This window comes from Ovis aries, chromosome X (assembly GCF_016772045.2).
Source record: "Ovis aries strain OAR_USU_Benz2616 breed Rambouillet chromosome X, ARS-UI_Ramb_v3.0, whole genome shotgun sequence".
Classification (NCBI taxonomy): domain Eukaryota; kingdom Metazoa; phylum Chordata; class Mammalia; order Artiodactyla; family Bovidae; genus Ovis; species Ovis aries.
Window position 1 is genome coordinate 113490038 of NC_056080.1, and position 23091 is coordinate 113513128.

General features: G+C 38.5%; 1 protein-coding gene across 3 annotated transcripts in view; it reads left to right on the top strand.

Moving 5' to 3' along the window:
- OCRL (OCRL inositol polyphosphate-5-phosphatase) overlaps positions 1–23091 on the top strand; it is a 48044-nt gene that overhangs the window by 1325 nt on the left and 23628 nt on the right. For all 3 annotated transcript variants that reach the window (XM_042242205.1, XM_060408371.1, XM_042242206.2), the window contains 11 exons: positions 3592–3671; positions 6401–6439; positions 14387–14497; positions 14958–15047; positions 15755–15875; positions 15964–16125; positions 17393–17494; positions 18010–18124; positions 19194–19310; positions 19417–19604; positions 21582–21693. In XM_042242205.1, the coding sequence (XP_042098139.1) occupies positions 3592–3671; positions 6401–6439; positions 14387–14497; positions 14958–15047; positions 15755–15875; positions 15964–16125; positions 17393–17494; positions 18010–18124; positions 19194–19310; positions 19417–19604; positions 21582–21693 (1237 nt within the window). The remainder of the gene's footprint in view (positions 1–3591; positions 3672–6400; positions 6440–14386; positions 14498–14957; positions 15048–15754; positions 15876–15963; positions 16126–17392; positions 17495–18009; positions 18125–19193; positions 19311–19416; positions 19605–21581; positions 21694–23091) is intronic.

Below are 23091 nucleotides of genomic sequence, written 5' to 3' on the forward strand. Positions count from 1 at the left end.
GGTCCCTATCCCTTTATGCCCCAGCCACCGCCCCTAGTTGTTGGCTGGTTTCTTGACATCAGTGAAGAATTGTCAATCACTTAAATCCTGCCATCCCCCAACAATGAATTCTGCTTAAAAACAACTTTTTTCAGCCCCTGCCTTTAGATTGTCCAGATTCAATCTTTGTCTATGCTGTCTAGTTTACAGAGAAGAAATTTCCATTAGCCTAGCCTGCCCTATTCTGAAACTCTTGGTGCCATTCAAACTGGATGTCAGCTGGTTCTATGGAAGTAGCTCTTCCCTAGATTCTGGTTGGTCAGTTCTGTTGATGTGATAAGTTCATTTTATTTTTCCCAGATTTCATCAAACTGGAAGACCAGTTTAATGAAAGTAAATTCAACAGAAAAGTGAATTGAAAAGTGGAACACCAGTACCACTTCCAAAGGCAAGAATAGAATGGGAAGATGTGAACCTTGGGCAAACCATTAAATTTTTTGTGCCTCGGTTTCCTCTTCTTTAAATTATGAGGATTAAATAAAAATAGCTACAGTGTTGAGATGACCACATCCCAGGATCTGGTCCCTTGGTTCTGTAGGTTTGGAACTGTTCGGCTGATAAGGGAACAAGCGGCTGGCCTTGAGAGAAACACCTCTTTCTATCTGGTCTCATATACTGGAAGCACTTTTAAACTTGCAGTGGTAGCTCTCCTGATTATTTTTATCTTCCCCCCTAGAGAAATCAAATTCTATGTTACAGTTCTGTATAAGTTATGAGTATAACACAAGTCACACTCAATGGCTTGATGTGTGTCAGGTACTCTTCTAAGCACTTGCATGAATTAGTTCATTTAACTCTCATGTGAGGATTGCTGTGAAATTGTAATATTATCATCGTCATCCCCTTTTCCTTGGTGTAGAAATGGAGGTTTAGAGAGGTTAAGTCATTTGTTCACAGTCAGGAAGTAACATAGCTGAGATTTAAAGCCATATAACATCTCAGAATTACATCATATCTGAGAAGTTTCTTTTGAAATCATTTATTGGAGACATTACATTATTGGAGACACCTCATACTGTCAAATCATCTGTATAATCCGTGTCTTTTGGGTGCCTTCTTTAGTTTTGTAGTTCCTGCTGTTAACCATAGGAGAAATTTACTTGAGAGACTAAAATTACAATTGAAAATGACTTTATTGCACACAAGGAATCAAACACTGACATTCTTTTTTTTCAAGGTAAATAGATTATGATGCAACCTGTTGTTTCATCTTTAACCTTCCTTAAACAAATCAGAGTATTTCCTAGGGAAATATTTGTGGACTTGACTTGAATTCCCAGCTTATGTTTTTTGATTTTGGGGGGGGTGGGTCTCATTTCTTTTTTAAATTGATATTTATAACATTATGTTAGTTTCAGGTGTACAATATAATGACTTGATATTTGTATACACTTTAAAATGATCACTACCATAAGTCTTTTTCTGTCTTTGTGCCACGTGGTATGTGGGATCTTGTTTCCGGGGCTAGGGATTGAACCTGTACCCCCTGTATTGGAGGCACAGAGTCTTAACCACTGAATTGCCAGAGAAGTTCCTTCAACATTTTTTTTCTTTTGATGAGAACTTTTAAGACATATTCTCTTAACAACTTTCAAATATACAGTACATTATTATAAACTATAGTCATCATGCTATACATTACAGCCTCAGGACTTAACTATTTTCTAGCTGGACATTTGTACCTGTTGACCCCCTTCACCCATTTCACCCACCCACCCCCATGCTCTGCCTCTAACAGCTGCCAATCTGTTCTCTGGGTCTTTGAGTTCAGTATTTGGGGGTTTTGTTTTTCTGTTTCACACATGAGATCATATGGTATTTGTCTTTCTCTGTCTGCCTTCTTTCATTTAGCATAATGCTCTCAAGGTCCATCCGTGTTGTCTGTTTTGTGTTGGTTTTTAACAAGACAATCCAGTTGAAACTTTACTGTTAATGTTCAACATCATTTCTGTATTACTTTACTTGGGGATTACATTGGTTTGTGTTCATTTTCCTTAAAGTAAGCTCTTTCTCGTTGACCATTATTTTGTCAGTCTTATCTAGTTTCTGGTCTACATCTGGGTTTATAGGACTCTACTCAACTCATGAACTTTGCAGTTTGAGAAGGACCTGCCCCCATATTCTTCTTTCTAATCACCTTAAACTATAAATCCCTGAAAGTTAGGCAAGTAGAATCAGAGCAGAAAAACGGCATTAGTACTTTTATTTCTCTTACTTCTATCTAAGCATTTCTTTCCCCCAAGTTACCCCTTCAAAGTTAACCAATTTGAAAAAAAAAATCAAAAAGCTAAAATGACAAGCCCCCAAAAGACAACAAAATAGAAATTAGGCCCTTCTAAAGAATGACTTCTAAAGTCAAAAGCTGACCAAGTATGTTTAGAAATTCACCTCTCTTTGTAGCTTAATTAAATGTTTATTCAACCAAAGTTATTGATCATCTATTAGGTAAGAGACAAAACTGAATATAATAGGGTCTTTGCTTTCATGGAGTTCAAATCTGAGAGATTCGCATGTAGTTTTTTGTATGTATGTATATAGTTATATATGTACCTGTAATGGAGTCTGTTAAGTGCTATATTTAAGGGACAGGCAAAGGCATGAGGCCACTAGTTCTGCCTGAGGTTACTTCGGAGGAGTTTCACAGGGGAGTTGATAGTTTGAGCTAGGTCTCAGAAGAAAAGAATAGTGCTCCTGGCTCAAAGAACCACCTGAAGAGTGATTTGGGGGAAGTTAGGAGATGTTCAGGATGACCTTTTACCAGTCAGTTACACCTAGATTCTGGACCACTAAGATTAAGTAGTAAGTGAAAATTAATATTTCAGGAATACATAGGAATTTGGAAATCTTGTGTTTCATACTGAGGGGCCAAGTTCAGTCATACTTACCAGAAATATTAGCATTAAATTGTAAACCATGATAAAAACACAGGGATATAAAAGCAATCTGGATGTGATATCTGCTACCTCATTGGTCACTGGATTATTTTGACTGATGCAGCTGGCTGGGCACCTCCTCTTACTTCTCCACGAACCTGTATACTTATTTGAAAAGATAGAATCATTCTTTGATAAAAGCCATGGGAATAAAATCAGAAAGCTAATTGATGAAATTTATAATCCATTTATTCAACAAATGTGAGGGACTGCTACATGCCAGGTGTTGTACTAGGTGCTAGAAATACTGTGGTGAAAAGACAGCCATAGTCCCTTCTCTCATGGTCTTCACACCTAACTGTTAGTTCTTCACTCTGGTATGCGTAATCTGAAGGTGTGTGCACTATAACTCATGCTCTTAAAATTGTAAACTGTTTTTAGGACATAGACTGTGTTCTCCATGGCACTGAACTGTGGGTATTCAGGTACTGATCATCACTAATATCCTTTTAGACCTCAAGCAATATCTACCATGATTCTCAGATCCAGGGAACAAGATCCAACAAGTCCAATAAATACAGACTAGATTTGTATAACAATATAGCAATGTATTTTGTTGTTAAATTTTTTTTTTTAGTTTTTCAGTATCTATTCGTTGATTCATTCTTCTGTTTCCCAGGCTAATAATCCGGTTGCACAAGAAGGAACAGCGTGTTCAAGATATCATTCCTATAAATAGCCACTTCAGATGTGTTCAAGGTACTAGCTTTAATTGCTTAGTTAGTTTTATAATGTTTTTTCCTTCGGTCATTATCTCATTGTATAATATCATACATCTTTAAATTTGTCACTGCACATAAAATGAAATGCATTACCCTCTGTAAATAATCTACCATTGAGAAGATGATAAATTCTTTGTCTAAGAGTACTGAAGGATTATATTGAAATATATATATTCTCACCTGCCACCCTGGCTGGGGTTAGAGATAGATGTGGTCTGTTACCTATGTAGGTAGTCTTTTATGCTGATGAACCTATATGTAGATTTTAATCACATTCTTGGGCTTAACTGATAAACTGCTCATTGTAAACTGTCAAGGTCACTTCAATTCACATGCATTCAGCACTTTCTCCCCACACTATTTTAAATTAAAACATTTGGCAACACGCCTTGCCAGATTGTAGTACCTTACACTCAATTGTGCTGATTCTCAAACCTTGACATTGGTGAATCATAAGAAAATCAACTCTTGGGAGGAAATACTTGGCTTCCTGCCTTCAAATTTGGGGAAAGGGAACAGAAAATCTGTTGTTTCATCTGCTACAATGAGACTCAAAAAATTGGGAGGTTTGTGTAGGAGGTGTTGCTTCTGTCATTTCACATTGCCCTAGAAAGGAAATTGATTATTAGAGAACAAATGCATTATGTTTCCGGTGGCTCCATTGGCTTATCAGACAGGCATTCTGTGTCGGCTACAGCTTCTTGGAAAACTTGAATCTTGCCTTGCATAAATTCTTTCTTAAACTACATGCAACTTTTTTGATCACAAAAGTAATATATGTACTGTAAAAAGTTGGGAAAGAGCAGAAAATTATAAAGGAAATAAGTAAAGTCAACGTCCTTCAGAGATAAATACCTAACAGTTTCCTTTTTTCTACACATGTAACTTTTAGGGTCGGTGGAGCTCATATGTATGTGTTTTTTGTCCATTCCATTTGCTATCATGTTTTGAGTGCTTTGACATGCTATTAATAGTTGTATACTATTCAGTTTTATGAGTGACCTCTACTGTAGTTATTCCCTGTGTTTGACATTTGAGTTATTTTTTGTTAGTATAAATAATGAATCTTCCTGCATGTCTCTTACTTCCTTAGAATTTATTCCTATAAGTAGAAATACTAAGTGGGCATGACTTTTTAAGAGAGCATGTATTAAGAATTAAAAATACCCACTGTGAATAGAATCCATATTGTGTAGTAGAATGAAGTCTTTTATTTAGCCTGCCCTGTGTAAGAGAGACATTGAAGGAGGCACCTGCATGCCAAAATAAGTTACTGTGGTCACCTCACTTCTGATAGCATAGTGCTTTTTGTTACATACTCAGCCCTTTAAGGAGGAGAAAAGCCAAAGACAATGATGTTAGTATCCTATTAACTCTATACCTTCTTTGTGCTACTTCTAGAATCTCTTTTACCCTGTTTCTCTTGGTATTGTCTTTAATAAGAAATAGATGGCAGATTGCTAGGTTGGAATCTAGGAAAATTTGTGTGCATGCACACAGTAATCCTCATGACAAAAGGAACAGATACCTCCTTGAGTTTTCACATCCTTTCTGTTTCCCAACCTGTACATCTATCTTGAAAAATCTATGAGTACTTGGGTTTTAAAGAATTAAAGTTACCAAAGAGCAGTTGTGAATTAATACCTCTGTCTTGAAGCACTGTTGTCCCTTGCTTCATTCATCATGCTAGTAAAAGTATTGAGACTATTCTCTAATATTAGACAACTTGGGGCATTATCAGTTCTTCTGTTGCACCTGAATAATGGAGCCAAATTACAATCCAGGCAAGTGAGGGAGCTAGAAAAGGCTGAGACTACTCCTGGCCAAGGTGGATCCAGACTCATCCCAAGGAGTCAGTGCCTGCGTGCTCAGTTGCTCTTTACGACCCCAGACTGCAACCTGCCAGGCTCTGTCCATGGAATTTTCCAGGCAAGGATACTGGAGTGGGTTGCCATTTCCTCCTCCAGGAAGGAGTCAGTACCCAGAGGGAGTACCCAGAGATTAACCAGCCAGGAGGGTCTGACAGGTGCCAATGGCCAAATCCAGGAAAGTCCAAGAGGAAGTGATGAGTTGGATCTAGACACTAGAGGTAAGGGAGGAAGTCTAGGTGAGCCATGGAGAGAAAATAGAACTTTGAACTTGACCCGTTTTATACTTGTTGGGTGTGGTAAGCCTTAGACCCACAAGTGTTAATGGTAGCCTGAAGATAACTTCAAGTATTCTGTGTTCCTGTATGGGGCAGGGGTGGAGGTAATGAGGTCATTGGAAAATTTTCAGAGACTAGATTTAAGAAAGTAATTTACCTCTAGGCTTTTGGGGTCACTTTCTTGGCTTTTTATAAGAATTATCTAAATGATACAGTTAGATTATATTAAGTTAGTGTGTTATAGTTGAGGGGAATTAAACTCACCTTCACTTGAATTAACATGTTATATTCCCTACTATTGTCATTGCTTGATTTGCTTTGAGGAATTCCATGTGATTACTTGTTCAATGCATTTTTGTTTTAGTTGAATTGCTTATAATCTTTAGGACACAGTGCTATTAAAATCCCCCTTTAAAAGTGCTAAACAAAAAAGCAAAGGATTGTTTTTAATGTGTTCTAAAACCTAGTAGTGGTGATTGAAAGAAGTAGTTAGGTTTGTACTTCTTTGGATTATAATGAATGGTTTTCTCTTCCCTGATCCTATTCTTCTTTTCCTTTAGAAGCAGAAGAAACTCTTTTAATTGACATAGCTTCAAACAGTAAGTATCTTTCTGAATGGAGTTGATTTTCATTCAACAAATATGTACTTGAAGACCCACTGTATGTAAGACACCTTTTTTGCACAACTTTTATCTTACCTTTTTATCTTATATTCTCTATTTTCATAAGGCAGCCATACAAATTAGTATTGCCTCCCCAAAACACTTAGCCTACGCTTAAGAAAAAGCAGGTGGCTGGCAAGAGTCTTTAAAAAGTTGAAAACGTGATCTGCTTTTCTGATGCTGAACTTCTTTGAGATACCAGTTTTTTGTTGCTATCAGTTAAGTCATTCCTGTGGAGTAGGAAATTGTAGGAAGGGCCGTAGAGTGTTTAAGGCACAAAAGGTTTATGAGGTTTTTTTAACTGCTATTATGTTTTAAGCTTTTTTCCCCTACCTACTTTTGATTTTTACATGTTAAATCATAATGTTTCCCTTAATTTATTATATTATTTGGGAGGCTACAGAGTCCCTTGTGTACCAGGGAAGTCTTTTTTTTTTTTTCTTAAAATAATTTTGGTCTTTTATTTAAGACCGTCTTCTCAAGGCATTTCTTTATCAGAGAGAACATGGTCTTCCTTCTCACTGTTTCCGTTCTCGCATTTTTTATCTGTTTGAAACAAATCATCTTAGACTTTCTGTGCAAGCTGTTCTCCATTTATCATTTAAAATTGTGCTTTGTTAACATGGGGAGGAAAAATTGGGCACTCTAATGCTACTGTATCTACTCTGTGGTTGCCGTGGGAAAGAGTATATGACGACATGAATCCAAATCAAATGGGGTGCTTTATCTCTTGGTTGAGTCCTTGGATGCCTGGGACTTGGCCCTTAGCTTGGGGCTATCAGTTCATACATAATTTTGCTTAGATATAGTCCCTGTCCTTGGCACTATTATTTTGTATTACACAGTTTAGGTACTTCTTCTGATTTGGATTTTATTATTCTTTCCTTTGGTCATAAATTTTGGAAGTCTTAAGGGCTGATCCTAAAAGGCTAAGCACATCCAACTTCTAGCTTCTACTGCAGATATCCAGGAGAGCAAGTAACCTAATATCTATGTCTTACTGTACTTAAAAAGGAGAAGGTAAGAGCAATACTAATAAAGCAAAATGTGAGCAAAGTTTGTTCAGCAGTGACTCACATTGGTGCTGAAATCTTCTGAAATTAGATACCTAAATGTCCTGTTCTTAGTATGGAAATAGGTATTTCCATAGCTGAAAAGTTAAACTGAGCTGTGCCTTTTTTCTTACAAACACCTAATTTATGACGTTGGTTTAGTTGGCCTCTCCTTCGTGGAAATTAACCATGTGTTGCTGTGTCCAGAGTTCAAGTTACTAGATTATATGGGAAGGAGTTAAGTAACCACTTGAAAAAAATCCTTCATTTCTGCCTATTTATTAATATTTGTACTGAAACTAGGTTTTTTCTTGATCCTTAGGCTTCACAGATAAACCTTTAGAGCACACAATATGTTGCTGGAGAAGACCTTGGGTTTGTTAAGCAAGGCTGATTTTACTGAAACTTTGTTTTCCCACTGTCTGGATGTTGGTATTAAACATTTTAAAATGTTTTTTCTGATTATAGAGACAATACATCCTTCATTAGGTACAATTTGTAAAGTTCAGGAAAGTTTAAAGTATCAAATTAAAATTACACTCCTGTGACCTAGAGATCACCACTGTAATTAACATTTTTATGTATCTCTTTCCAGTCCTTTACTTATATTTTTACATAATTGGAATCCTAATATATAGTTTTTATCCTGCATTTTCATTTAACAGATATTGTGACCTTTCCCATATCATTTAAAATAGTTTAAATGATTTTTAATGGCTAACATTTCACCATAGATATGCACCAAATTTTGTTAATTTAACTCCTTTGTAAAATTCAGTCACTGTCAAGGAACATGGTATATCTCTGCTTACCGAGGTTCTATCTCTCAGTAACACATTGTGGTTTCTTCATAGATAGCAAATATTTGTAGGTTAAGTATTTTTTGATGGATTTTTTTTTTGCTGCTATTGTCAGTGGAACTTTTTTTCTTTGGAAGCTTTTTTCTCTTCTATTGCTTACTACTAGTATACAGAGCAGCTGTTGGCTTTTAGATATTTATCTTTTATCCAGCCACTTTACAGAATTTTATTTTGGGGGAGCCTTTTATTTTCTTTTTTGGTTTTGATAGCCCTAGTCATCTGCAAATAATAGTTTTGTGTCTTTGTAGTAGCTATACCTGGAGAAGGCAATGGCAACCCACTCCAGTATTCTTGCCTGGAGAATCCCAGGGACGGGGGAGCCTGATGGGCTACCATGTATGGGTCGCACAGAGTTGGACACGACTGAAGCAACTTAGCAGCAGCAGTAGCTATTAGTTTTGATTCCTATCTCATTATACCAACAAGAATTTGGAGGTCAACGTTAAATGATGATGATGATGACATTTTATGTTTAGCTCCTGATTCCAGTGAGAATGCCTCAAGTGGTGCTTCACTGTTGAGGACATTATTGCTTATTGATTTGATAGTTTTATTTTTTAAAAATGTTAAGAAACTGCATATATTTCAAATTTGTATGAGTTTATTAAATTTTTTTGGCCATGGCATATGGGCATGTGGGATCCTAAATCCCCAGCCAGGGATTGAACCCACGCCCCCTGCAGTGGAAGCATGGAGTCTCAACAACTGGACCACCAGGGAAGTCCTTTGTGTTTTTAAAATGATGAATATATATTAAATTTTATCAAATGTCTTTTTAGTATGTATAGAGATGATTCTGTTGTTCTTCCTTTTTTGACCTATTGATGGACAGTATGATACTAATTCCCTAATACTGAGCCCTCTTTTATTCATTCTTCAACAAATATTTGTAGAGTGCCTTCTATTTGCCAGGCACTATTCTAAGTGTTGCACAATCGGTAGAAAACAACATAGATAAGGTTGCTGCTCCTGCTTTGGTTCTTGCTTCTGTGCTATTTGGTACTAGTGTCACATTGATGGCTATAATCCATTAATCCTTTCCATAAGCTTATGAATACCTCTTATGTGCCAGGCACTATGCTCTAGGGATACAGGGGAAAGCAGCATAGGCATGGTACCTCATGAAACGTAGTTCAAGAAATAGCTTTTAAACTGGTAATGTATGGTTACATAGTTACAGGGTTGTTGTTGTTGTTTTTTTTTTTCCCCTTGGCTTCATCACCCACAGCTTGTGGGATCTTAGTTCCCTAACTCGGGATTGAATCTAGGCCCTCTACAGCAGAACCCTGGAGTCCTAACCACTGGACTGCCAGGGAAGTCCTGATAGTTGCAGTTTTGATAAATACTATCAGGGAGAAATACAGAGAGTTGATAAGACTAAATTAGTCAAGGTCCTCAGGGAAGGCCTCTTTGAAGAAGTGACTTTTAAATTGAGACCAGAGGGGATAAGTAAAAGGTGAAAATGGGGAAGAGAAGATTCCAGGAACGTCATGGGCATAGGTCCCAAATTGGGAAGTAGCTTGATACTTTCTTTGAAATGAAAGAAGGCCAGGATGCCTGAAATAAGTCTCAGGCACTAAGGTAGGCCAGGCTAGGACCAGATCCAGTAGAACTGTAAGCCCTGATGAGGAATCTGGATTTTTAGAGTTTAAAAACTGAAAGAATATGAAGGATTTTATGCCTGTGTTGGGTTGCCAGGAGGCTCTTTCAGTGGTTTAAGCTAGAGTGCTAGAGAGTCTGGTGGCAGTAAGAATGGAGAGAAGTAGACAGATATGATAAATGATTTTGAAGAGTAAATCAACAGAGGTTGGTGTGGGGGTAGGGGGTAAGCTGAAGAGAAGTTGTCAAGGATGAATCCTAGGTTTCTGGCATGAATGTGGTTGGTGGTACCATTTGCAGAAATAAGAACATTGCAAGAGGAATGAGTTTTCCTGGGGTTTTAGCTATGTTTACTTTGAAATTTCTTTGAGACATTTCAGTGTAGATGATAAATTGGCAGTTGAATGTATACATCTGAAGCTCAGAAGTAAGGTCTGGGTCACTAGCACAAAGAGGGTATTTGAAACCATAGGAGATAGCTGTGCTATCAGTTATAGTAGCCACTAGTCATTTGTGCCTATTTAAATTAATTAGAACAAAATTAGAAAATCAATTCCTCAGTTGCACTAGTCACATTTCAAGTACTCATTAGCCACATGGGGTCATTGTTTACCATATTGCACAGTGTAGTTATACAGCATGTCCATCATCACAGGAAGTCCTATTGGACAGTGCTGATACAGAGTGAAGAAAAAGGTTTAGGATTGAACTCACTCTACTTTTTAAAGTTTGGGTAGAGGAGAAGATACTTCAAAGGGCACTAAAAATTAGTGACCAAAGAGAGAGAAATTAGATGAGTATGGTGTCATAGAAGCCTTTTAAAGAGACTATTTCAAGGAGGGATCAACTGTTGATTTCTGCTGATAGATCTGATAATATGACTGAAGAATATCCATTGAATTTAGCAATATGGAGATTATTGGTGACCTTAACAAAGCAATTTCAGAGGGGTAGTGGGAGCCAAAGTCACATTGGAGTGGATTAAAGAGCAAAATGGAAGGTGAGCAAGTAGTAACTTAACTATGTGTCTTTCAAAGCTTGACTGCAGAGGGGAATATAGAGATGAACTGGAGTTGGAGGAGGATATGGGGTCCAGGAAGGTCTTTTGTTTTAAATGAGAAGTTAGAGCAAGATTTATTTAAATGCTGATAAGAAGGAGACTATGAGGGAGAGGTTGAAGATACTGAGGGGAGGTGTCTAGAGAATGATAGAGAGGGTAAGATTCCTGAGAACCCAAGGGGTTGTAATTCCTCTGATCTTCTTCCTTGTACCAGAAGGGAAAGAAGATGAATAGAGATACAGGTAGGTTTTATATGATGGCTTCCATTTCCTTTGAAGTATGAGGTAAAGCAGTCTGCTTGGAAGAAAAGAGCTTGAGAAGAGTGGGATTCAAAGACTGACGATAAATGTGAAGTTGTGAATTGTTTTTCCAGATAGTAGTGGGAGACAAGTTGACTATGGAAACTTAGACTGATTCCTATCATACAGGGCTCTGTTGAGGTTAGCAGTCAATTTATAATGGGGTGTGTGTGTGCTTGTGTATCTGGTTTTACTCCCTCAGATATAAGTACAGAGAACGCAGTTAGTTGGATTTCTGAGTGTTGAAAGTTAGCCAGGTAGGCATTAGCCAGAACACAGTGAGTGGTAAGGCAGTTCTGGGTTTTTGCAACTGAGTGAAATGATGGCTTCTGTTTGACAAAAAGGAAAGCAAAGGGCTTCCTGGTGGCTCAGTAGTAAAGAATCTGCCTGCCATTACAGGAGCTTCAGGAGACATGAGTTCAATCCTGGGGTCGGGAAAATTCCCTGGAAGAGGAAATGGCAACCTACTCTAGTATTCTTGCTGAGAAAATTTCTTAAGCACAGTTGCAGGGTTAATGCCCTCACAAAGAAAGGGGGGGGGAGGGTAGTGAAAGCAAGAGAGAGTGAATGAATACTGAGAAAGTGAAGGGATCAGTGTGTCAGAGGTTCCCCTAAGAGCAGGTAAGTGGCAAGGAGTTCAGAGTGGGTATTTGAATTAAAGATTTATGAGGTGATGGTGTTTCTGTGACAAAAGATCCAGGGTATAACTGAGTAGTCCCAGTAAGACTGAGGGAGTAGGTGGCTGAGGTGGAGGGGCAAGGTCGTTGGATGAGGAAGTTGAAGGTGTTGACTGAGTTTTTGGTGCTAATTTTGAAGGGATGCAAAATTAAAGCAAAAGTGTGAGTTGAGAGGAAGTCTTATGAATCAGACCTGGATTCAGAAATTTCTGGGAGGTTGGTACATGGTCTCATGGAGGAGGGAAGGGAAAGCGCTGGCATAGTCCAGTGGGTGAGCCTCAAAGGAGAAGGGATTTTTCCTGAGGGAGGAGGAGAGGGAATGGTCTGGAGATGGCATTAGGACAAATAAGGACACCAGTCTTAAATTACGTAGCGTGTGAGAGACTATAAATAGCCTCTACTTCGGAGGGCCACAGGGGGAGCTACTCTCAGGGGCCAGCCAGTTTGCAGGTGACTGGTTTTCTGGATGCACTAGATCACCTGGGGGAGTGTTTTTAGAAACTGCCAGGGTCTGGGCTTCACCCCCAGAAATTCTGTTTGCTTGGCCTGGGGTGGGGCCCAAGTGTCAGTATTTCCTGAAAGTGCCTCTGGTAATTCTGATGCTCCCTGAGTTGAGAACTACTGAGAGATTCAGGGAGTATTCAGAGAAGTTGAGGAAAGAGGAGTGTTAGCTGATTTCAGAGGCCAGAAGGGCTGGCAGGGAAGAGAGTAGACAGTTGGGTGGAGGGGGTAATTTGTTCTCTTTCCCATGCAACATGGTGAGAGAGCATCTAGTGTTTTTTGTTTTGTAAGCAGTTTCTGGAATCTTCTGTTAAATGGGTCAGTTTATTTTTTTAAACTTGCTAAAATGTATCTTTCAAGATCCTGGAACAGAGAGAACACATGTTCCTGTTCTAAGTTTCTGTCCGATACAAACTGCTCTTTTTTTTTCTACTTTTAATATAAATTATCAGAGAAAGAGAGGACTATTTGTGTCCTGAAGGAGGTTTTCCCTGTATCTTGAAGGCAGTTCTAATTGACAGTCCTTATTCATGCCCTTTTTTTCTCCTTACAGTGGCAGCCTCATTAATTTTCTTATTGCTGGTCCTCTTGCATGCTTTTTTCCCCCATTTTAATCCTCTATGTTTATCTCTTTCTTCTGATCACTAAATCTGTGTATATAGAAACGTAAAGAAATGCAAAGAAAGAGTCAAAGATTCAGAAGTGGATTTCTACCATAAGATACTACGATTTTCATTTCATTTTCTCATCTCTGTTATTTACAAGTGTGAAAGAGTCCAGTTCTATAGTCATTAAATGCCTTCTGTCTGTGAAGTCTGATGTCATTATTATCAATAAAGTAACTGATGAGCCCAGTTTGCCTGGGGCTTTCCTGGTCTTAGCTTTAGAAGTCTTGAGTCCTAAGAAGCCCTTCTGTCCCAGACAACCCCGGGAGAACATTGAGAGTGTTGTGTTGGGTAAACCTTATGTGAAACCTCTCTTGCCCTCAAAGAGCTTATAGTTTCTAGGGCCATGAGAAAGCAGTATGTGTAATAAACCAGTTAAAATAAGAATATAAACAAGGACCTGGGTTTCCTGGATCACCATAGCCAGACAGTTGATACAGATGGTATATGTAAGGCTTTAGAAAAGGGGAGACAGTATGTTATATACATAAGAAACTGAAGTCCTAGGTAACTTTGCTTCTAATTACACTGTTTTCCAATTGGCTATACTTGAACCAGAACACTCATGGACATGGGTCATTATATTATTTTTGTGAGTTTTTTCAAGATGTAGATTTTTTACTGGAGGTAAATGAGGTATGGATGCTTCTTTTCAGAATAATTCAAGCAGCTCCCATTATGCTTTTCTTTTTTACTTAGCTTATAAATTCAGTTGCCTGAGTACAGTCTGTACCTAAGGAACAAACCATCCTATTTCCGTTTTTCCCTTCACACTTCAGAGATTCATATTATGTGATTTGGATTTGAAGTGGTAGGAATTTCCAGCTAGGAGCTGTGAGGGAGGTGGTTGGGGAATTGATCTTTTGCTAGAATTTGAAGGTTCCTACAGTGACATATGAGCAACATATCAGAATGTAGGAAACTATGATTTTATTATGCATCATGTCACTATATTGGGCTGCTCATTTACACAGTTCATTAGCCTACATTAAATTTTTCTCTGCATCACCCCCAATACCACCACCACAACGAATCCCTTGATCTTATAGGTATGCTTCATACATTAGAGGTCTGGAATGTTTGCTATCTGGATCTTCTTCTATTAAATTGGTAAGTTAAAAATATGATCCCAAGAAAACATTATATGTATATGGATTTCTATTCTTTTTAGGTGGCTGCAAAATTCGGATTCAAGGGGACTGGACCAGAGAGCGACGCTTTGAAATCCCTGATGAGGATCACTGTGTGAAGTTCGTCTCAGAAGTCCTTGCTGCTCAGGAAGGTGACTCAAACCTCAGCAGTTTTCTTTCTATTTGTATGGGACATGCATACAGAGACAGATGACTGTTAGCAGAGTACCTTGCCCATGGAGCCTTGATAGGTGATTTTTTTTGTTGTTCAGGAATGACCCCAGGGATAGGTTAGGGTAAGTCTATTCAGCTTTAAGGACCCTGAGTCAGTTTCCAGAATCTTCTGTTTCTTGCCATGGCCAGCTTACTGCAGACAGTAATCCTCCTCCAGCCCCAGATGGTCCCAGAGCTGCCCTCCTTTTCTTAGTCTCTTCCTTTGTGTTCAGGAATGGTGCTAAGTGAATGGCCTTTGGTGGTGGTGGTGGTTTAGTTGCTAAGTCGTGCCTGACTGTTGCAACCCCATGGACTGTAGCCTGCCAGGCTCCTCTTTTGGTTATGGTAAGTTCCATTCAGTGGAATGGTTGTTTCACTCTATGACCCCTATCTCTCCAGCTCAGTCACAGCTTCTTGTTCCAGACCAAAAGGAGTCATCCAGCTGGTACCAGAAATTAGACACTAAGGACAACTCTTCTGTTTTTTCAGGTACTGAAAAGATTCTTTTTTTTCCCCTGGTTGCTATGATGATTGCAGAGTCAGTAGATTTTACCTGGGCAGATAAGATAGTGTGGGGTAATGTCAATGTCAGATACCTTCTCCTGTGGAGTGGTTTTGGAATCTGTACTCACCACCTCATGTTCAGTCCTGTTACTTTCTGTGGCACATTAGCTCTTTTGGAGCCAGCTTAGCAGATGGGTAAAAAATGCAGACTCCAGGGGCAGACTGCCTGGGTTTGAATCACAGCTGTCTGACTTCCTAGTTATATGACCTTGGTCAAGTTACTTTGACATCTCTGAGCTTCTGTTTCTTTTTCTGTAACTTAGGAAGATTTTTTAATAGCACCTATCTCATGGGGGGTCTTTGTGACGATTAAATGAGATAGTGATATAATCCCTAATTATCAACCAGGCATTGTGCTAAAAGTATATAAATACTCGCTCTTTTAGTCACATTCCAAGTTAATGTAACTTACTAGTTATGTTTATCATTCTAGTTAATATGTCAGTGGTTCAGGGACAAATGTGCTTCTTCCCCTAGCTACGTTATCACTGTTCGTATACCTTTCTGTTTGGTAACGCTGCTGAGCAAATAGGGGTCAGACCAAAACCGCTGACCAAAGCAAAGTCCTATCTATCCTGAACAAGTTGGATGTTATCTTCCCCGGCTTTGACTCTGGGTTCTGCATCCTTCAGGGCTTCTTGGATTTGAGGATAATTTTTCATCTATGAATTTGGACAAGAAAATCAATTTGCAGAATCAGCCTATAGGGGTTCACCGGGAACCTCCACCCCCACCCCCTTCAGTGAATAGAATGTAAGTCCTGTGTTGAAACAGATTTCCCATGTGTGAGACTTCCCTGGTGAAGGCAGTTTCACTTCTGAATTGCTCATTTATTTGCTAGGCTTCCACGTGAAAAAGAAGCTTCTAACAAGGAACCCCCCAAAGTGACCAACACCATGCGGAAGCTCTTTGTACCAAACACCCAGTCTGGACAGCGGGAGGGTCTCATCAAACACATCCTGGCAAAGCGAGAAAAAGAATATGTCAACATTCAGACTTTCAGGTTAGTCTCTCTTCTACTTAAGGAGGTGAAACATTAGTTACCTTAGTTGGTATAGAAAAAATATTCTTTTGGTATTTAAGATATTAGTGTAATTAGCTTATTTCAGAATTAAAGCATAATAAAAAAGAATGGTGAGTTGATTCAAGCGCTTGTCTTTTTGCGGTCAGTAACCTACATATCCGCGATAATGCAAATGCTACAATTTCCCTTGGATTTTCTAATTACTAATAATACCACATCTACTAATACTATCCACTCTTAGAGAACGAAATCAAGCTCACATGTACTAGAGAATTGTCTCCTAGCACATTCCATAAGCAGGTGTGTTTATCTATCTGACCTGCTGAATTTCTTTTTGCCAGTACTGGCAAATTAAGTCCACTGTTACCGCTAGACCTTAATTTTCATTTTCCTACTTTGGTAAGTTAACTAAACGAAGTTTCACCCAATCCTCTTGATTGGGAGGCCTATCTTGAATTCTTTCCTCTATTATATTTTTCATTTCATTTTTACTTGTTGATATCCTCTTTCTTGGATTCACTGTGTGTGGCGTGTGGAATGGTGTATTGTGCCGTGTATCTCGATGTGCAGAGCAGCAACGTTTTTCTTTGTTATTTGCGAACAGCATGTACTCTTTTAGTCCAAGATTCCAGTCCCATCTGCTATCCCATTATGCCTCATTTATTCTAATTCAGTCATGACTATATCCCTGTGCTGAAGCCTCCAGTTCTTCAGATTCCCCAGGATGCTTATATTTGTATGTAAACAGTTAAGACAGTCATGAGTTTTCCCTTCTGCTTTCCCCCTTAATACTATATCTGTCTCAACAGAATTTCCTCCACAGATGTCCTTCTAATCCTTCAAGAAGTGAGTTTTTGGATTTAACTATGGTTCCTTATGGAACAGTTATCCATATTAGACATCCTTACAGAGTGAAGATACCTCTTTCCCATCCAGAAGCTCTCCCTTCAAATATGTTTGGATGGAATGTAAGAGGAAGGAAATGTGGTAGAGCCGTTAAATTTGTGTTTTTTAAATAGAAACTTGATTCCTTTCTGTAGGTTTACCTGCTGTGAAAGTTAGAGGGAATAAGCCCACTGCCTTTGCATTCTACAGGCAAGAAGGGGTTTTGGTATGTGTGGCAAAGCAGCTTGAGAAATTGCACTGGCTTATTGTGAATATACACTTGTATAGAAGTAATGAGAGAACTTTCTTTAGTTCATACTTTACCTTTGTTTCTAAATTATTTTTTGGTATTATGTATTAGATTTTTTGTTGGAACGTGGAACGTGAATGGCCAGTCTCCAGATAGTGGGTTAGAACCTTGGCTGAACTGTGATCTGAATCCTCCTGATATCTACTGCATTGGGTAAAATACATATCTGGAATTTCATTTTGGCTATGTGTTTGGTGTTACTTTATGTGACATTTTGCCCTTTTTTCCCCACTGTTTGTAAAAACCTACTGTAGACTATATATGAGAGCTAACTTGTGGGTCAAATTTGTGAGATCATAGAGGAACAGATATCTAAAATGGTGTGAGGAAGCATCTAGTCCTCTCAAAACCCATAGAAAACTATATTCTTCATAGAAACTGAGATCTGAGGTTAATTCTAATAGTGACTATTCCTAGGATATATAAGCAAAGCTCTGTTATCCCTTATGGAAGTTTTTTGTGTGTTTTGCTTGACCTATGCATATACTTGTGGGGGAGTCTTTTGAAAAGAAAACTACTTGTCCTTACTGATCACTTGAGCAGTAGAGCAGTTCTCTAAAATTCCTCTCTCCCACATTCCTTTTTTCACCTAATGTCTCAGAAAATGGGACAGGAGGTAGTCAGAGATAATTATGGGATGTAGATCTCACATCCTCTTGTTTTCTCAGATTCCAAGAGCTGGACTTGAGCACAGAAGCCTTTTTCTACTTTGAATCTGTGAAAGAACAAGAGTGGTCCTTGGCGGTAGAGAGGAGTTTGCATTCCAAAGCCAAGTATAAGAAAGTAAGCTGCATTTAATTATCTTTTTTAGTATATGACTAAATAGCACTCACTGGAAGTTACTCTGTTTATAGCTTGTTCCAAAAGAATGGATTAATTGAATTCTCCCCCATGTGTAATACCGGATAGGGCAGACTAATGCTTTTCATTCCTATTTCCTAGAAAAAAAATTCCCTAAGCTTCTCAATTCTATAGTTTCATTGCTTGGCTAAGTTTTAAGAGAAAGGAAGAATTTTACTGTGCTGATAGCAATAATTAACTCAAATGACATATAAGTGATTTTTTGCAACAAGAATTTAAGATTGAAATTGTTTGCTTACACGGTCAGAACTGGATGCTTTACAGAAAAGCAGTTTGAAGCATGTGGGTGCATTGGGTAAGCTTTAGAATTGGAGCAAGAACAGGAGTGTTGTGGAATTTAAATGAGTTTAAAACTTGGTTGTAAGTCAAGAGTAGAGTTGACTTTAGCAAGGTGACCCAATTTGTTGGTCTTTAGAAGGCACATAGTAGAGGCTACCAAAAGAGTTATTTTAATTATTCAGCTACCATATCAAGCCCTTCAAAAGGAGTCATCTGTCTGAGTAATTTTCATCTGCCCCTTCTTACACCTGATGTAGGTGATAAGACTGCTGAAGATGTTATTCCTCTCATATAGACTAATACATATTTCAGACATATTTCTAGTTCACAAAGTCAATAGGATTGTTATACATTTTATTAGGAAATTTACTAGGAAGGAGAGGCAAAAGGAACAAGCTGGGATAGAGGCTTTGTCTTTATTATTCAGCTTTTAAATACTGCTTACTCATGGTAGGCTAAAACGTGATTAAAATAATGAATCTAGAGCTGAGGGTACTTGTTGTCCCTGAAGACTTTTACTGGTCAGAGCCAGATTAGCGCTTTCCTGGAAAAATTTTGTTGCCTGTTTATGAGGTCCATTGGGAAATTAGAGGATTTAGATTCAAATTGAGGCATGATTATATCTTCTTGGTGGAAAATTACTTGTGGGAAGTTAGAGATGTGCAAAGAGTGGTATTAACACAAACCTCTTCTAATTTCCTGGAACTTAAAGGTTCAGCTAGTCCGCCTTGTTGGGATGATGCTCCTGATATTTGCCAGAAAGGATCAGTTGCGATATATCCGTGATATTGCTACAGAAACTGTTGGAACTGGAATCATGGGAAAGATGGTGAGTTAATCTGGAGTTGAGCTTGATTATGATTTCATGTCCATATGAAGTTCAGGTGCTCATTGTGTCTTTTGTACTAACTGTGAATAATTACTCTTGCTAACAGGGAAACAAAGGTGGGGTAGCTGTGAGGTTTGTATTTCACAACACTACCTTTTGCATTGTCAATTCCCACCTGGCTGCCCACGTGGAAGAGTTTGAAAGAAGGAATCAAGATTATAAGGACATCTGCGCACGAATGAGTTTTGTGGTCCCAAATCAGACCCTCCCACAGCTGAACATCATGAAACATGAGTGAGTGGTTAAGTCTTCTTTAGCCTTTGAGTAGCGGAGCTGAGAAGAGACTAACCATGATGAGAAACTATAGAAATGTGCAGAGTGAGAGATTACTGTTTTGGGATTGGGTTCACAAAGAAGAGGAAGGTACAACTAGCAGATGCAATGAGTCAGAGAAATTAGATTTGCTATCAGAGGAAAGCTTAGTTCTATCAGCGGACATCTGAGTATTGGTGGAGGGGGTCTGTCAGTTGTAATCAGTTTTCATTATTTTTTATTATAAAATAGAAATATTTATTATAAATATAATAAAAGGTGAAAGGAAAAAAATCCATCATTTCTTATCTCTGCTTTCCCCAGCCAGTCCCTCCCTCCAGAGAAAACCACTGTGGACAATTCAGTGTGTATCCTTCTAGATCTCTGCTGTCCAGTATGGCAGTCCAGTAGCCATAGGTGACTACTGGGCACTTGAAAGTAACTAGTCCAAACTGAGATGTGTGGTGAGCATAGACTATGCACTGAAATTATGGGGGAAAATGTAAACTATCTCAATTTTTAAGATATTGATGACATGTTGAAATGACAAAAGTTTGGATATATTGAGTTGAATGGAATTTGTTGTTAAAGTTATTTTCACTTGTTTCTTTTATTTCTTATATTCAGCTACTAAAAAATTTTAAATTACATTTGTAATGTGCATCCTATTTCTTCTGAATAGTGCTGTTCTAGACTTTTAACTGTGCACATGCACACACATACTCAGTATATAGGACTGTATTATCCTATTTTTTGTGAATTATTTTCCAAGCCAGTAAACATAGGTCTACATTATTCTTTTCACTGACTGTGAATCATTCAGAAAAGGGGCCATGGTGATTTAAAAACACCAGTGGTTAATATGAAAGGTTAGTGAATAATGGAATTTAATAAGAACAGAAACAAAAATCAGTTGAGGAATGGATTCTCAAGGAATCAGTTGAGAAAATAGCTGTGAGGAAATTAACACTAGTAATTGAAACTCTGAGAGGGTGATGAGACTTGGAATAAGTGGTTTGAGATAGGAATTAGCAGGAAAACAAAAGATAAATTGAGGGCTATTAGAATCAATAGAGAGTGGGGTAATTGAGGAAAGAGTAGGGCAAGATAGTGATGTTGGCCTGTTCATATTGTCTCAACATTTAGGATCATATGGAATTCTGCTTCACAGTGGTAAAGCAAGGCCTTGACATCAGTGGTCATAAAATTGACCTGAGATTCCATAAATTTATTTACCTGGGATTCCTTAAATTTCATGTTGCATCAAAGATTGGCAAGGAGACCCATTTAGAATTTGAAATAGCCTGTTTTGGTGCAGTCATTTCAGGGTCTCCCCTGTGGCGCTCTAAGCACACCTGGGGGTCTGTTGCTGTGATTGGGAGCCTGTGGGCCCCTGTGGGCTTGCCAGTCTTCTTCCTTCCTGGGACTTGGACTGTGGTTCCCGGGCAGGGGTAGATAGACTGACAACAGCAGAAAGCCCTGGACCTCTGTTCGCTAGTGGGCCCCGCCTGAGAGAGGTGTCATTCAGACTGTGCAGACCCTTGTGGAGAGCCTGTAGAACATCAGAGCTTGGAGAGGCAGAAAATGTTCAGATTCTCTTCCCCTAGAGACCTGGCAAGCAGCCAGGTGAAATTTTGAAGCTAGTCCAGCAAATAAACTACATGCTTTTCTGAGGCAGTTAACTCCTTGGCTACCGAGTCCCACACACACCCCATATTTCTCCATCTTTGTTCCTCATGCGTGCAGTGTCCGTCCTCCCACCTCTTTTCTCATCCCCTTGACCCTCTCAGGCGTTGATAGTACTCATCCCCAAAGGATAGTTAGCACTCAAACCCCTTGTCAGATAGTGATAAATGAATGCTTATCAGTAATCTACCCATTTTCCTTCTCTGCATTCTCCTCTCATTGACTTTTATGCTAATTACTGCTACTCTTACTCATATATTGCTTGATCCTCAGTGTCGTCATCTGGTTGGGAGATTTGAACTACAGGCTTTGCATGCCTGATGCCAGTGAAGTGAAGAGTCTTATTAACAAGAATGACCTTCAGAGACTCTTGAAATTTGACCAGGTAAGTAAAATTTTATCTTATAGGTTCTTTCTTACATAGCAGATAAAATTGTTAAGCCCCATGGGAAGTGTGTCTTAATCTAGAAGTAGATGGAAAGGTCTCATTGTCTTGGGAAAACATTGTGACTAGTGAAGCAGTGAATACACACAAGGTTTTTACAAAGTACTTGGATGGGAGGAGGGGAGATAATATTAGTGATAAATAGTCAATGTAACATTTATTCATTAAGTCTTTATCAAGAAGAGATTTCAGAGATTTGTATAAATGAGTTGGAGAATGGGTGGGGTTAATTGGAAAACACTTCCTGGAGGAAACAGGCCTTCAGCTATGTTGATGTGGTTTGGCAGATGGAACAGGGAAAGCTGCTCTATGATTACTTGGCAGGCTCAGCAACAGCTTGGAGGTAAAAGAGGGAGGCCCTATGAGGGGATTGGGGAGCATAGAAGAGAAGTTTGTCTGGGACAAATAGCACAAACTGTGGTCTAATGGGAACTGATCGAGAAGTTGAGACTAGCTGCTTTATAGATGTTAAAACTTGTCAGGGAAGCATTGATATGGTAGCATTTATATAAAACAATATTGAGGAACCTAGTTTTCTGGCAATTTGCCTCAGAACCTGGCACAGGACTTGGATTTTTTAGTTCAGCATATGGATACTGCTGCTGAAAGTGAATGCTTCTTATTGAGGGGAGAAAATGTTTCAAGTTGACTTGAATGTCTATTTTTTTAATGTCTTTAATCCTAACATGAGGCTTTTAACCTTCAGATATGGTCAGAATTCTGATGTTTTGCTGTAGAATGGTGTTTATAGTAAGCCTATCTTCACCCTGTCTACCTTCACATTGAAGTTGGCTACCTAACTTCTTTGCATTTTTTCCTCTGTCCTGCCTCCAAAGGGGGTACAATTGGCATCTTATGTAATTCTGGTGAAATACTTGAGTGAGGATAATTTTCAAAATGATCTCTAACTCTTACTGAATTTGGCTTTGGGAATTATCCAGTCAACATTTGTGTGCTTTTTTAAAAAAAGCTGTACTCAAACTATTATATATAGGATAAATAAGATCTTAGTGTATAACACAGGAAACTATGTTCAATATCCTGTTATTAACCATAATGGAAAGGAATATGAAAGAGAATATATGTATAATTGAGTCATTTTGCTATACAGCAAAAACTAAGAAAACATTGTAAATCAGCTATGCTTCAATAACTTAAAAAAAAAACATGCTAACTTCAGGGAACTTATGATTATTCAGGTTTCATTTTTCCATTGTACCCTGACCACCATTAGCAATAAAAAATTAGTGACATGCTTATATGAGCATCCTGTCTGTGGGTGAGTTTAGATGCTGTGGGAATGTCAAAATTTAATTCATAAGGCACAGAAATATTATC